At 54.5% G+C, this 15,799-nt stretch overlaps 5 protein-coding genes and 1 non-coding gene across 6 annotated transcripts; 2 read left to right on the top strand and 4 right to left on the bottom strand.

Moving 5' to 3' along the window:
* Positions 1–666: 666 nt before the first annotated feature.
* B0T26DRAFT_745034 (uncharacterized protein) lies at positions 667–3,249 on the top strand (the record flags this gene model as incomplete). The annotated part of the gene is made up of 2 exons (XM_060444494.1): positions 667–1,813; positions 1,943–3,249. The coding sequence occupies 2 exons, from the start codon at positions 667–669 to the stop codon at positions 3,247–3,249; spliced, it is 2,454 nt and encodes an 817-aa protein (XP_060301809.1).
* A 1,012-nt stretch (positions 3,250–4,261) lies between these two features.
* On the bottom strand, positions 4,262–4,825 carry B0T26DRAFT_669397 (uncharacterized protein; the record flags this gene model as incomplete). Its single annotated transcript, XM_060439043.1, has 1 exon — positions 4,262–4,825. One exon carries the CDS (start codon positions 4,823–4,825, stop codon positions 4,262–4,264), a length of 564 nt encoding a protein of 187 aa, XP_060301810.1.
* A 4,670-nt stretch (positions 4,826–9,495) lies between these two features.
* On the bottom strand, positions 9,496–12,621 carry B0T26DRAFT_866335 (uncharacterized protein; the record flags this gene model as incomplete). The annotated part of the gene is made up of 2 exons (XM_060447816.1): positions 9,496–10,649; positions 10,899–12,621. The coding sequence occupies 2 exons, from the start codon at positions 12,619–12,621 to the stop codon at positions 9,829–9,831; spliced, it is 2,544 nt and encodes an 847-aa protein (XP_060301811.1). The 3' UTR covers positions 9,496–9,828.
* Positions 12,622–13,504: 883 nt separating this feature from the next.
* B0T26DRAFT_t38 lies at positions 13,505–13,620 on the bottom strand. The gene has a single exon. It is a non-coding gene; the product is annotated as a tRNA-Pro (tRNA).
* A 665-nt stretch (positions 13,621–14,285) lies between these two features.
* Positions 14,286–14,816, top strand: B0T26DRAFT_736067 (uncharacterized protein; the record flags this gene model as incomplete). The annotated part of the gene is made up of 1 exon (XM_060443274.1): positions 14,286–14,816. The coding sequence occupies one exon, from the start codon at positions 14,286–14,288 to the stop codon at positions 14,814–14,816; it is 531 nt and encodes a 176-aa protein (XP_060301812.1).
* A 173-nt stretch (positions 14,817–14,989) lies between these two features.
* On the bottom strand, positions 14,990–15,318 carry B0T26DRAFT_745038 (uncharacterized protein; the record flags this gene model as incomplete). The annotated part of the gene is made up of 3 exons (XM_060444495.1): positions 14,990–15,067; positions 15,144–15,223; positions 15,279–15,318. 3 exons carry the CDS (start codon positions 15,316–15,318, stop codon positions 14,990–14,992), a joined length of 198 nt encoding a protein of 65 aa, XP_060301813.1.
* Positions 15,319–15,799: the final 481 nt, after the last annotated feature.

A 15,799-nucleotide genomic window follows, 5' to 3' on the forward strand; every position in this document is an offset into this window, starting at 1 on the left:
CGATTCGGTTTCATAATGATGTGCAAATGTGGTACAAAAAGTAATGTTCTTAGACACTTCAAGCCCAGCACGTACACAAACGCACAAGTTTCTTAGTTGGTACTACTTGGAATTAGTGAATAAAACTGGCTTATAAGCTAGCTAGGCATGGAGCTGGCTTCGCCTTGGTGCCTGGTTGTTCAGTCCCAAGTCCCTACGGTCCCAACTTGGTCCTCTCCTCCGTAGGACCTCTCCTCCGGCAAGTAAACACAGTCAAAAAAAAGAGGGTGGAAAGTGACGCGCCCCTCAGTTGTTCCCCTCTCTAAGAGAAACTCCTGGCTGCACGTGCCTGCCTAGGTTGCCTAGAAGGTAGGTAGTTAACCCAGACGCCGCACCATTTTGTCGCCCTCCTTGTGCAAAACCCCTCCACCCTCCACCCTCCACCCCTCCACCCTCCCTAGAAACAAAACAACTATCGTAGCACACCGAATCCGTGAAAACTTCGCTCAAGCATCGCGCCAGAAACCCGTCCGTGAAAACTTCCCTCGAGCATCGCACCAGAAAACCCGCCATCGTTGGCAACCTCGTTGCCGTCCATGAGAAATCCATCCCCTTCTCCATCTTGCTACATACCCATAGTCAGCCCAGCGGTGCACCCCAAACTTGGTGGTCAGCCTGCTTGCAAAGATGCCGCGGGTTGATGATTTGTTCCTGGACGGGCCGGGCAAGGCGGCGCGCCTCCGCCACGCAGCGTGGCAGGAAGTGCTGCCGAATAAATTGCCCGGCAGTCGCGACATGTCGGGCCTCCGCCACGTGCTGCTCGCCTTGCGGCACATGTTCAGCATTGCCGTCGAGCGCGGCCCCGTTGTCACCTCGTCGGGCGGCTTCGACGTGGACAGCACGAACCTGGCGAGATTCATCCTCCGCCACGAAATCACCAACCCGCTGCTGGAGCATGCCTGGGCCGACGTGCTCGACCAACACGGTGCTATCTCGGCAGCTGGCGAGGACCGATTTCGGCGTGCCATCTTCGACTACGTGGATGGCGATACGAGCCTCCCCCCCGATCTGGGCTTCGAGGGCATCATGGAGTCGGCCGCGATGCAGACGAGCCTGTGGTCCATACCGCACTTCCAGCTATTTCAGCACTGGGAGCGCGAACCCGGCGGCAACTGGAACAGGGTTCCAAATAATAACCCGTCCAGTAGCCTGGTCGAGTGGGACGGTCTCAGCCAGGAGGGGGATCTTGGCAAGCATATCGGCAGCGTGTTTGGCATGCGTTCGACCAACCCTACTGCCGGTGTCACGAAGTTCTACGACAGATTCGTCGGAGACAACTTCCCCCACCTCATTCGCGTCAAGTACCAGCCTGGCGAAGTTGTCCGCCGCTTGCCCAAAGCAAAGATCCAAACGTTCAGCTTGGTTGGCCGTGTGCTCCAGGGCAATAGTACCGACGACACCCCCCCCCGGAAGTACGTGCTGATCGCCGCCGTCCATCTGCCCGATGAACCCACGGGCAAGGACATGGTGCGTCTATTCATGCCCGCCGGCGAGGCACCTCCCACCAACGCCTCATACGTGAACGACGATGTTCTGGAGATTTGGCTACGAAGCTTCACCGAACCCACATATCTTTACTACTGGATGGAGGCCGCTCTACATAACAGCCCACCCGCGCCTATCGCTGCTCCTCCCGTTGACCAGCCTGGATTATCTCACGAAGCTTCGACCACGGGCGCCATTCCTCCCTCCCAATTTATGTCGGCCCCACCCGCTGACCAGCCTGGAATACCTCACGGATCTACCGCTGATGCCATTAATCCCTCTCGATCTAGTATGACGGCAACCTTGGGACGTTCAAGACACAGTCCTCCCTTTCGATCTAATATGACGACAACCGTGGGACGTTCAAGAGGCATTCCTCCATCTCAATCCACTACGGCAACCTTGGGACATGCAACAGACACTGAACATGAGGATAGCAGCAGTGACACAGATACGGAACCAAAAGAGTACGAAGACGGTACTCTACCAGGGGGGGACCAAGAAGATTCCCAAGGCGAGGGATACGTCGACGGGGAGGCATTCGTGGCGGGATCGGCGTTCACAGCGATCAATGGCTCCACACCTAAGAGCGCCGTCCCTCTCAGCGCCCAAGTTTCTAGACTGGGAGTGGGAGAAGTCGTTGTATATGCTGCTGATGGAAACGAGGACACTGAATTGTATGGCTCAAACGACAGCGGAGAAGTCTGTGATGAAACGTCCCATAGATATTTATCCTCGACAGACTATGATAACGTTGGCAATGGCGAAGAGGACATGGGCTGCAAAGAGACCATGGATGACGGAGAGGGGTATTTTGAAGTCACATACATGAGCGACGAAGCCAATATTGCCGAAGACAATAGCCAGGAGGAGAGCCAGGAGGAGAGCCAGGAGGAGAGCCAGGAGGAGAGCCAGCTTGCCGAAACCCAACTCCTCGAGGAGAGCAATCTCGCTGCCAACCATCACGACATGGCTGGTGGCAAGTTCAACACCGCAGCCCAGAACATTCAGCCTGGCGAAGCGGTTGATAATAAAATCATCGTCGGCGACGTTCCAGACGGCGGAGATGTCGATCCTAACCTCATGACTTGCATGGAGCCTGCCGACGAGCCTGCCAGCATGCCCTCAGAGCACACCTCCCAGAATGTCACTAATGAGCCCGAGAACGTCCGCGACGAGTACTTTTCTGACCTTCCCTACACCCCCAACCCTGACCCAAGTGCCAGAGAGGTCTACATCTGGGGCGAGCCACTGGTCTTCGATAGGGCTGCCTTTGAGATGAGCTTCCCCGCCGAAAACCCCGCCGTTTCCGCCTTCGAAAAGGCTCGACTCGCCAACACCAAAGTGGATGGTCGCAAGAGGCTCACTAAGAAGGAAAAGGCGATAAAAGCGATGGAGGCCGAGCTCACCAAGAAGAAAGCAGCGGCCCGCGACGCCGCGCAGCTGGCCGAGGTGATCACCAGGCCCCTGAAAAGGTCTCTGAAGCGCGCCTACGAGGAAAAAGGCACGCCGCGCAAGGTGATGCGCGGCGCCGGCGGCGAGGCCGGCAGCCGCGGCATCCCGCTGACAGACGGCGACGTGGAGACGTCCGAGAACGGACTGCTACACAAGAGCGACATGAGAACCGAGATCACTATAGACGTGCGGCGGGCCAACGTCTCCGTGCCGCAGAGCTTCGGGGAGCGCTTCACAGTCCAGTATAATACCGACATCTTCTTCGCGTAGGGCGGCCGTAACCGCAGTCTCGATATCGTTTCTCGCCTCGAGGCCGGGCCGACCGGCCGAAACCGGTCATATCAGTTTTTCGTTCGCCCCACGCCAGTTGCTGAGGATTACTTTGAACCGCATGGAACACGTCGTCGTAATGATATCCGCAGCCGTGGTAGCAAGAGTGATAGCGTCCTTAGGGGAGACCCTCACCACGACTGCAGAAGTCCTGATATCAATAATGGAAGTCGTGGCAACACAGATGAGGATGGTGATAGTGTGATGTCCAATGGTGAGGGTATAAGGTCGGATAGTGACAGTGTAATGTCGGATGTTGACAGTTTGATGTCGGATGTGTAGACTTTGGGCTTTTAAGCTTGGCTTGGCTTGGCGTTGATTTTGATGTGCAATAAAAATTGCACACCTGGCCGCGGTCCACAGGGAGGGTACTAGATCTATTTACTGCCGGACAAGCGTGGGATTTCGGCGATTGGCGTAGGACTTACATATGTGTCATGTATAACTAGAGGGGTGGGAGATCATAGCGAGTTAGTACTCGTATGGCCTTTATATTAAGTTCTAGGTACAATGTCTTTGGCGTATACATGCGGTTACGGATCATGAGAGGCAGTCTGTTAGGTACCTAATACTATATGGTCATATTTGTGGTACCTTTGGGTCGAGACTCTGATATTGGCCTCTACTTAAATATCTACTAGAATCAGGGGTCACGAAGAAAGTAAATTCAGTAACATTCTTCGCCGCTATCGGGCTGATTTCTGGTAAAGGAATCCGATTTCAAAAAGACTAATAAATAGAAACCTTCGATATCCTAAAGAGCTACCTGATGCTACGGACGGTAGGCACAAAACCGTACCCCGACTTCCAAGGACGGTCTATCTCGCTGAGAAAAATATATACGAAGCTGCTATGTATTAGTTTTCGAGTTTCAAGTACAAAAGACACAACCTAGCTTCACTTATCACCGCCATAAAACGCATCGCATAGTCAAATCACGCCAAGGTACACGCTACGGGTAGTACAGACCCTCGGACCCCCTGTTGGACGGGACGCGCGGGGGATCCGTACTATAGTCGAGGCGGACGTTGCGGACGGCGCGCAGAACCTCGTCGGCGTCGGCCAGCAGCGACCGGGCGTGGAATACGGAGACTTGGTCCTGGACCCAGGCCACGTCGCCCGTAATGGGCACGGTGAACTCGTAGTGGTGGGCGCCGACCCTGCGCAGCGCGTCGACGAAGTCGCGCACTATGAGACCCGGCGCTACGCCCAGCGTCTCGCGGTGCAGCGGCGCGCCGTTGGTCGCGCCGGGGGAGCTGCGCGCTAGCCCGTACCGCACCTCCATAGTCGTTTTATACACCCCTGGCTCAGTTTCCTCGGGCGCCGGCGCGCTGCTGGGCAGGATGTCGATCTGGATCCCCGACTGTAGCGTGTTGTTGCTCGGCAGGAACAGCGACCAGCTGTGGCCGAGCGACGGGTAGCCCCTGTGCGAGATCAACTGCAGCTGTACGACCGGCATGGCACGCATCTGTTCGGTGAGATTCTCGGGGAAGTAACGGACGGAAGTTACTGGCATAGCGGCGGCAGTACCGGCAGAGGACGCCGGCGCCGTCGGCGCTATATTATTTGGCAGCAGTCTGGGCGGGATGGGGTTGAGACGAGACTGGAGGTCTTGCCGGCTCCTCATAGAGGGTCGACCTCGGCGCGATAATCTAGTTATGCCTCGCGGAGTAATCGACGTGATGGCTGTTTGCGTACCTGCATCAACATAGGCAGGCCGTATCGGCCACGAAGCAGGCAACGGGTGACGGCCACGGCCTCGAGAGAATAAAGACAATCGGAAACTTGAGGCAGCTGCTAACGGAACTTGTCCGATGACTTGCGGTGCTTCGGCCCTAGCACCGCTAGGTTCGGAATTATCTTTTTCTGGAAGGGGAGAACAGGGGAATAATCGGCGGCCGTGTTGAGTATTCCGAAGTTGTATCCGTTCCCGGTCCGAGTCACCAGGTTGACTTTCCATAGGACACTTAGCCCTGGGGGTAGCAAATAATAACTTGGGGGATTGGTTGATAAATGAGTAAATGATTGGTTAAGACTTGTGTTTTGGCGTTGGTCTGTTTGTGATGACGTTGGTCTGTTTGTGATGAAAATACTACCGATATAACAAGAATCAATAAAGGGATCTACTAACGGATATTTATACCGATGCTGAGGAGGCCGAACGGCTTGAGTTCCTGTGACACTATAGGCCAACATGCGATTGCTACGTTTGTCATGGTCTTAAATATAAGTCATAAATAAGGCACCTTTGACTGCCATGGCGAATACTTGGCAATAGGACAAACATGTTAGTGTGATCGTGCGAGTAACGGTGACCAACTTGAAATGATACAGCCGTCTGGTCTAACTGGTCTAAAGTGGAGTGATAGCTGACTGCTATCTTTGAGCAGGAGCAAAGATTTTGGATGATCTTCGTTGATCTTGGCTGTTGCTGCCATTCCCGCCGACACGGGGAGACCTCTTTTGATCCCAACGTGTAACGTGCAATGTGCCTGACTTATCTCTAGTTGGTCAGGGATAAGCTAAAACAGTTTTACTAGCACACGAGTAGCATCCCCGGAAATCTTGTAACGTGTGATAAATGGTCTTATCTGTTTGTACACAGAAGAGTCTATGGCTCTATAAGTCATATCTTTATATGGGGCGCCTTGATTACCGGTCTGGTGTGACTGGCGACGTTAGACGGTACTAGGTGACAAAATTGCCGCCGAGTCAAGGAGAAGCACACGAGACGGTATAGACACCCGAAAGCAAGCGTCGTATTGTCGGATATCAAGTGAACTCAGGCCTATATAACATTCCTCAAGATAATCTCTTCTACGTTTTGAGGAAGGTAGGTAGATTCAAGTTGGCAAATGTCGGGTGGAAAATAAGTCATACCGAAAGCACCTTATTATACTAAGAATAGTCTCTCGTATTTTACCAAAATATCAGGCGAGCAGCCCATTCCGCTTATAGTTTGCTACCTATCTCAAACTGGATTGTTCTTGTATTGACTACTTGCTACTGCTTGCGGCCGGGGGCGGGGACGTTTGCAGGCCGTAATTATCTCAGGGGCAAGCATGCTCCCGAGAACAATTTGGTATGCCACGGCGCTACTTTAGACCGCGCGCAAATATGCTCCTGGGCCTTGTCCGCCGGAGGGGTGCAAGGCAGGCTTAGATTGGCAACTTGAGTTCGAACCCTGCTCAGGACGACTCATCAGGCACCCCAGGACGACTCATCAGGCACCCAGGACGACTCATCAGGCACCCAAGCATCGAGCTCGGCCTGCGGCAACTACGGTCGGCTGTCTCGCACATCTCGTACCACACTTTCCGCATTCATGCTTTACACCCACGCGGTCGTGGATGGAGCAAACGACGTCCTCGCAGACAGGCAGTAACCAAGACCTTGCTCGGTATGGGTCGGGGAATGTGATAGGGTTTCGCGAAATAGGTAGTCCTTGATCGGGGACTGGTCCGAAACGTAGCTGTGTGGTGGCATGGCAGAGACCGAGGTTCAAACGCGTCAGGAGATTGAGAGTTGCGCGTGTGAGCGTATACCTGATGATATGAGTGATTGGGGCACAAATGTAGATGGTAAACCCAGATGCCTGTTTGATGCGAGAATTTAGAGAGCATCTGAGTGGGCGACGCTGATTCCTTTAAATAACCTCAAGAGGCCGACTGTGTTGGCGCGAATAGAAGTCAGTTCCTGCCGGATCGGCTGTCCGGCCAGGCGACAGTTGCCGCAACTTGGCACAGTAGACTAGATGATGGAAAAGAAGGCGTATTGTATCAAGTGAGGAACTCCCAGGAGTAAATCACACGGCTACCAGAGCGCAAGGAAGGCGCACATAACAGAATTTGGGTGCGCCTAGTCGAAGATAGTGGTACGAGCGACCACGAGTGGCTCAACTGCTGCAAGCTCTAGACGATACGATCCCCACTGCCTGCATTGTTAGCACGTTCTGAGCAATTGGGGAGGTCTAAGACGGACATTGATTATCACTCACGGACCAGGTTGTCGGGACTCACTCACGGACCAGGTTGCCGGGACCGAGGGATACCATACCCCACCCCCCAACGGATCACCCTAGCAGTGGATCACCTTAGCAGTGGATCAACCTTTTACACCAAAACACTCCCTTTTTGAACAACAATAACTTAGTCAATTGTGAAGCTATTCGCAAGTAGACAATTGACCTAGTTATGTAATTGCATCTAGTTTAATCTTAGTATGGATTTGTAAGCCCAGAAGCCCTACTTTTTTTTCGCTACATTATCGCAAAATAACTCCAAATTAAGTCCAAATTAGCTTCCTGACATTCCTCTCCCCCTACCTGAGTGTGAATTGCGTCTTGTACTACCACAATGTCTGAACAAAGTGACGATAATATGGTCAATACGTACCTAGACGTCACAGATAATAAGCTTTCTATTCGTCAATCGGCTCAAAAGCATGGTGTTCGTGGTATTCCAACCACGTAGGTGTTCCAACGGGTCAAAAAGTGGTAGTACTACCGGGGGGGGGTGTAAAGTTGTTCTGATTCATGTTCTGCTCTAGAAATCTATGGTGGGGGTCTTTGGCTTTGTTCATGGCCGTGCGAGGGCCGTGCGGCGCACGTGCATCGCACCGCCTCCCTTCCAGAGTAGAGTACGGTCACCAACATCGCTATTCCAACACATGGAGTTCCTTATATAACGTTGAACCGACGACTCAACAGAGTCCCCCCCAAAGAAGAGGTGTTGGGTTGACAATGTGTGATGTGCATTATGTCGCCTAGATTTGAGTTACTTTGAGCTACTCTTCAAGCCACAGTCAGCTTATTCTGTCATCTTACGTTTGACCTTTGAAGATGTGTGTTGGTTGAACTAACAGAACAATAAGCGGCGGAGGCGGCGGCAGGAGGCGCAGGGCTACAGGGTCTATATAAGGAAGCCTTCGGCTTCGTCCTTTGAACCTTTCTTCTAGCCTAGAAAGACAATTCAATGCGCTATCAACTCCGATCATAAGCAACACATTAGCTAGCTAACTCTAGGAGGGGAAAATCCCCGTACTAAATGTGTGGGCGAGAACCCGTGCACGGGCCTGCAGCCCATGCACCTACTAGCTAGTGCTAAGCCCCGTAACAAGAGGCCCTCTAAATACAACGTAGGCTCATAGGGCCTCAAGAAAAGCGGCTCATTGAGTGCATCGTCAAGCAGGAAAGACTCGGCTTTGCTCCGAGTTACTCAACGGTATCTAGTATTGCTTCAAGACTCTGTAAAGAAGCAGGGCAAAAAGACCCTGTAGGGAAAAACTGGATTTCTAGCTTCAAAGCTAGAAACCCCGACATTCGAGCCAAAGTAGGTAAGAGAATGGAGGCCGATTGCTTTAACGGGTTTCCTCCCAAAGCCGTCAACTGGTGCTTCAATATAAGGGAGAAAGAATACGACTGGATCAGGCCTGAGCTCACCTTCAACGTCGGTAAGGCCTGTATTATGGCGGGCTTTGGTAAGTAAATGTTGGAATCACCAGGTACCGGTACTGGAAGCAACAGGGCGTAGCTGTAGGCCGAAAACTGGTGGTTCAAGTGTTGGTTGTTGATGTCTATGTAGATCTAAGAAGGAAGGTGGAAGTGGCCTACGGGCACTTATTTAGGTTCGGTGGCCCTGCGCCTCTGCGCCTCCACAGCCACATGTGGCTGCTTGCGCCTCCACCGCCACATCTGTGGCTGACTAGCGCGTTGTTCCAACATTAAATAATACCTAGTTATATTATCTATTACATATACTATACAGGGCTTGATTCATTAGTCCTAGGGGTATTAAAGACGAAGGAAGCCTACCTAAAAGCGATCAAGGTCGTGGCTGGTCCACCATCATCGAATGCATCGGTGCCGGGGGCCCGCATCGACCCGGGCATCATTTTTAAAGGAAAAGACCTTCAAATCGTGGTTTGAAGAGGAAATGCAGAAAATCTGCAACTGGCGCTTCGTTACTACAGAAAAGGGCTGGACTGACAACCAAATAGCGAACAGCTGGCTTGAGGATATTTTCATTCCACAAACCGACGCTGAAGAAGAGGCTGAAGAAGAGCTGCAAGACTGACAAGATCTGGCCGTGCACTTCGTGTGCCAGCACGATATATGGATTAAACAGTCAACTAGTTACATTTTGCCGTATTTGGCTTGTAAATAGCTTCACAATTGACTGCGCTGTTGTTGTTCAAAGATGTAGTGTTTTGGTGTAAAGGGTGATCCACTGCTAGGGTGATCCGTTGGGGGGTGAGGCATGGTATAGACCGATCTTGCTGGTCACGCTGAGGATTTCGCCTACGCCACTTAGCTGTGGTCTTGGAAGGCCATGGACAGCAGCAGCTGCTGCTCACGCCATCCCATGATTCCACATAGCCGGCCCCGGTCAATGTCAAGTGGAACGTCGGGTCGGGACCGAGCGCTGCCTCTAGCGCGCAAGCTCAAGTCGTTTGACACCTGCAGGGACCCTAATCGTACACGTAGCAATCTCCATTTCAGACTATGTTGTTCGGCCATCCCTACTCAGCCAGAGCCGCGTCAACCTGTGGCGCCAGAGTGTCGACGAGCTCGAGAACGTCCTGATCAAGCCTGGCAGTTCTCTGGAGATACTGCCTGACCGGTTCATCATCAGCCTCCAGCAGCGGAACGAGGGCCCGCTTCCGAAGCTCAGCGACATCACGCCCCTGACCACCACCAGCGCCGTCGGCCGCCAACAAGGAAACAACATGCGGCCCGCGGAGGGCCTTGATCAGTGCCAGCTGGCTCGACGGATGCAACTCCGACCCTTGGATCTCCGACACCACGCCCTGGACGGCCGCCTGCAGCCTAGCGAAGCGCTGGCGCGCAGGTGTGTTGTGCTTGCCGCCGCCCTTGATGATGGCCGCGCAGCTGCGCGCCGCGCTTTGGATGTGCGTGATGGTCCTCGTGACGACGAGCACGAACTGCACGGCCTCGAGCACGGCCAGCGCCGGGGCTGCGGCGACCTGGGCAATGGCCCAGGCGGCGAACTGGGTAAAGAGGACGCCGTACTCGAGGATGGAGAAGGACGAGAAGATGGCCTTGTAGAAGCCCCACAGTAGGCCCGCGTTGTACAGCTCGTTGGCCATGGAAAAGGCCGAAGACCACACGGAAGTGCCGTTGCCTGCTCCGCCGGCAAAGAGGGACTTGACCCCGTCGACCAGGTCCGCAATGAGCGTCTGCTTGGCGGCGTCCAGGTCGCGCATCCACCGCACTATGGGCTCGGTGCCGGGGATGGACAGGAACCACCCGAAGGCGGCGTTGGGGACGCTGTACAGCAGGTCGAGGAGGAGGGTGGCGATGCCGAACAGGCAGGCGGCCTCTGTGACGGCGACGACGGGTCAGCGGGTTAGGGATGGAGATGAAGGGGAGATGAAGGGGAGATGAAGGGGAGAATAAAATCAAAACACGGAAACATGAGAGAAAGAACAGAGTGGCGAAAGAGGGCGAAAGAATGGCGAAACACGACGAGAGAAAGAACAGAGTGGCGAAAGAGTGGCGAAAAAGGGGGGGGAAAAGGGGGGGGGGAGAGAAAAGGGGGAGGGGGAGGGGGAAGAAAGGAGGTTCCTACCATCTTTCGGAATCGGCGGGGCGATCGGGTCGTCCCTTGGCGAGACATGGACTGCACTGTGAGAAGCAGTGAACTCCGGCTGGAACAGGCACTCGGAGAACTGGGGCTCGTCGTCGGGGACCCACGGCGTGTCGTAGAAGATGGGCAGGGCCTGGACGCGCGCCGACCTGGCGGTGGCGTTGCCGGGGAACAGGCGGAAGACGCGCGGGTCCTGGCGGGCGCCGCCGTCGACGCCGAAGCCGAAGAGCACGTTCATGAAGCTCTGGCCGGCTGGCAGCTCGTAGTAGGCCTCGCTGGCGCCGTCGCGCGTCGGCAGCAGGTTGACGAAGTCGCCGTCGGCCTCGCCCTTGCACTGGACGTAATAGTACTTTGCCGGGGACCGCTTCGGGTCCGTGACGGTCATCACCGGGGCGCTGCCGGGCGGGTCGCGCTGGATGCGGAAGACGGCGGCTGCGCTGCTGTCGGTCGTGGTGCTGAGGACCGTGAGCGACGGGTAGTCGATCGAGAGCCAGTGCTTCTTGTCGGGCACCTGCAGCGTGAATCCGTCGCCGGGGAGGGACGAGGTCGCGAGGAGGCCCCGGCCCGGCAGAGGGTCGTGGTGGACGGGGTGGCGCGGGGCCAGAGGGACTGCCCTCTCGCCTTCGCGGGCCGTCACGCACTTGATCTCGCCCGTGAGGCCGTACTGGTAGAAAACCGTCGCGCTCTTGGTTTGGTCGGTCCAGCCGTCGAACCCGAACCACTTGTTGGTCGCCCCGAAGGTGCCAAGCTCCTTGATGCTCTTGAACCTGTCGGCCGCGATTCCGTCGACGCGGCCCTGCATGATGCCCCAGACTACGGCGATGATGTTGGTCTCGCCGGCCCGCCGTCCGTCCAGGTTGAAGAAGCGTGATCTCGCCGGATCCGAGGTGGAAGGGCTGATGGAGATGGCAGCATTGGTGTCCCAGGCGATCAAGAGCTGGAGCGGAGAGTTCTCGTACTGGTAAAGCACGGCCAGCGTCTTGTAGACCCCTTTCCACGGGTCGCTGAAGATGGAGCCGTAGTTGTCGACGGAAATGGTCTGCGTGATCGGGTTGATCAAAGGGGTGATCTTGCTGGTCCAGTCGACGCCTCCAAACGAAGCAGACTTGATCAGGAGACGCGGCGGCGCCGGACCTTGGTTGAAGACGGCCGACTTTGTGTCCGTGGCCGTGCTCACGGCGAACTGCACTTCCCCGTTGGCAAGAACATAGCCGTAGGTGATGACGAGGGCCTTGAGCGTGTTCGGCGCAGGGTCCGAGGCCTTCAGGGCCGAATAGGCTATGCTGACCTGAGCCGACGACTTGACGTTGTCGGCGAGCGCTTGCACCTGCGCCGTCACGTCCAACGTGTGCCAGTATGCTTTGGCGACGAAGACCTTGTTCTTGTCGGTCGGGGCCACGAACGACGGCAGATGAGACCCGTCGTAGTTGATTGTACCTGTCTCGGACTGCTTGATGGTCGTGGCCTGGATGGCGCTCAGCGACCCGTTAGACAGGATAACGCGCCAGACACACACCAACACCTTGGTCTGGTTCGGGATCGGATCGCCAAACAGAGCAACGGTGGGCGAAATCGTGAACAGGTTGTTGTCCGCCTTTATCGTGTTGGCATCCTTGACGTACATGCCCCTGAGCGTCTTGGTGACGTCGGCTGTGCCCCAGGTCGCCGACAGAATGTCTAGGCTGTACTCTTGAGTTTCTGCCATGGTCAAGAAACTGCGAAGGCCAGACTGCAGGGACAAGTAGTAGGTAGAAGTGGTAGGAGGGAGAACAAGTGTCGTTTACGGTCTGGGCATGACGAGAGAAAGAGGCAGCCAAAGTCCAGCTAAATATACTTAATTGGGTCCTGGGGCCTCGGGAACAAGACAGTCGACGACAAACATCCCTGCCTGACCTTGTGAATATACCGACAGATCAGAGGCCGCTAAAACTACAATGGGAAAGCCGAAGGACGACTGCACATGGGCTAGATCGGGAACCGATAGTTTTCTGCAACAAAGTGACTATTGTGCGCGCTATCCTGCATATGCAGCTTTCAGCTCGACAAAGAGGCGCCACATTATGCCGGCTCATCACTGCTCCCGTTAGTGTGAATGGCCATCTCTCTGAAACCCCTGCCCAAACCTAGGCCGGGAGTCCGGGGCTGCCGTGTGCCAGTAAACTTCCGCGCCGGTTCATTGCGGGGGCATCCACAAGTCCAAGTGATGCGATCACCAGGTTGCCAAGATTGAGCCAGGGGTATCCAAACCCTTTAACGGCAACAATTATTTGGCAAGGAAAAATGTTTATATCTTTCACCTTCCATCCGATGATCCCATCAATGAGAAACACGAAACACGCAGTTCCTAGCAATATAGACGCTGTCCATCCGACAGAACAGCACATACGACCATACCTAGTTGAGAACTCGGGATCCCGTCCGCTCTCCCCTAGATAAACAACTAAGGGCCAGACTAGTAGTTGGGTCGGTGACGACCAGCGAATCCCTGGTGTTGTATGTCTTTTTGGCCCATTTCTCTCCTTTTTTTATTTAAAATAAAAAGAAACCGCTGCAACCAACGGGCAACGGCAGCAAAACGAAATAGGACAGGGCCCAATCGGGATTCGAACCCGAGACCTCGCACAAGCTCCCACTTTTTGGGACAAGCGGAGGGAGTTCAAGAGAACAACCCGAAGCGCGAATCATACCACTAGACCATTGGGCCTATTTGTTCGTTGTGTTGTTGAAGTCAGAGTTGGGTAGGAGCGTCCATAGGCAGGTTTGGCGCTTGCTGAGCTTGTTGCTGGAAGGGGGGCTGTGGAGCACCGCAATGTGCAGCTCCACTTGGGAATAGCTTCCTTCTTGGCAAGTTGTCGAAAAATGTGTGCATACGAGAAAATGTGTGCATACGAGAAAAATGTGTGTATACGAGGGACTGGATAATTGCAAGATTGCGCGCAGCGCTGCTGTGAATGCCTCCTCATAATGTCTTTCACCCCCCACCCCGGTCTGACGCAATCTAACACATGGTCGCCTAATTCCTTCTTTTGGCACCTGCTCTCTCGGAGTAAATGTCCGATAATGCTGGACCCGCCTGCCTGGAATTCCACAATGACGAACCAGCCGAATCAAAATGTGCAGACTTTGGTTGAACACAGACTAGGCCACGGTCCAACTCCTTCTGTGATGTCATGCCCTGGCGGGAATGACGAGACTTTCTCTCTCTTCCAGGTTCTCTTCGTCAACGACGCCAGATTTGACCTGGAAGATTAGCAGTCCTGTTGGTGACACAAAATTAATGATGGTTGTGATATTAATACCCAAAGCCCATGGGCACTTCACTCTAGAAGGCCTGGAAGTAGCATCAACATCTGGTAAACATCTCCAAACATGAGCAACACGACTTTGTACGAGACCACGATCCCCACCTTCATCCGCGGCCTGCAGACGCTGAGCTACATCCTTGCCAAGGCCGGCGCCTATGCCGACGAGCACCAGATCTCGGCGCAGGCCGTCGCAGGCTGGGCGCTGTGCGACGACATGCGGCCGCTGAGCTTCCAGGTGCAGTTGGCCAGCAACACGGCCAAGAAGTCGGTCGAGCGGCTAACGGCCTTCTCGGGGTCGCCGTGGCCCGACGACGAGGACTCGCTGCCGCGGCTGGCTGAGCGCGTCGACAAGACCATCGACTTCCTCGAGCGCACCGACTTCGCCGCCATCAACTCGCCCAACCCCAGCACTATCCACCTCGTGCTCAAGGACCGCATCTTCGACTTCTCCCGCGAGGACTACGTGCTGAAATACGCCCTGCCCAACTTCTTCTTCCACGTCCAGACGGCGTATGCTATTCTGCGCATGAAGGGCGTGCAGATTGGCAAGTTTGACTACTTGAACGCTTTCCTCAAGGGCGACGAGAAGAAGTGACGGAGCGACGAGAAGTGACGGAGCGACGAGAAGAAGTGACGGATGTCATAGTGCTGGTTGATGCTTGATCGTAGGCACATGTGCTTTTAATCAGGAGACAGATTGCCAATTCTCAAGTTCTTCTCCATTTATTAATATGTAATTATCACTCCCTCGGCAGATTCCAGCCTGCCTCAAAAATGGTAATCGTTGATGCCGAGAATCCTCGTCTCGTAGATATGGATCATGTGTCCCGTCTTGATGTCCTGCACCTGTTGACACGCAACCCAGGCATTAGGTCTAGTCTAGACACTGGAGCTGTGATGAGTGGGATATGGCCTGACGCACTTCGTACGCTGCACTGGCTGTGTCGGTGAGCGGCTCGACCACCGAGTCGATGATTCCCACCGACTCGGAGCCGTCGGCGCCTGCGATTTCTCAGACTCGCAATGCCCTAGACCTTTCGAGCTCGACTGGACTCACCTCGGTAGACGACTGTCTCTCCAATGTCGTAGATTGCCATCGTGTTTGGTTTTATTCCGTGTTTGGTTTTATTCCGTGGTTAGTTTTATTCCGTGTTGTGTGTTTGGAGTGTCTGGAGGCAAAGGAGAAACAATTTCAAGAGCCCGGATTTCCAGTGCTATCTTTGACATGGCGTCTTCACATCAAGTGTTCAAGGGCTGGCCAACAGTAAACGGACCTTGGAATATTTGGTCAGTTGGCCCCACTCATTAGACTCCCAAGCAACGATGAAGCGCAGTAACGATGACGGAAGGTAAGTTGGTTGCCTTATCTGGATGTTCGAAACCATAGGCCACCGTGGGGCGTAAGTTCGGAGCAGATCTCCGACTACCTCAATCACCCAACTTTTGACCAAGGCGATTGCTCCTTCACTTGAGCGAACGAACCCGCCAGACTGGACACCAGGATATCCAGATGCAGGATGAATGCTGCCAGGAACACATGGTGTGGCAACTGGCTTTGCGTAGATAACCCCCTTTATT

The sequence above is a fragment of the Lasiosphaeria miniovina genome (genome assembly GCF_030549165.1).
Source record: "Lasiosphaeria miniovina strain SMH2392-1A chromosome Unknown B0T26scaffold_1, whole genome shotgun sequence".
In the NCBI taxonomy this organism is placed as follows: Eukaryota; Fungi; Ascomycota; class Sordariomycetes; order Sordariales; family Lasiosphaeriaceae; genus Lasiosphaeria; species Lasiosphaeria miniovina.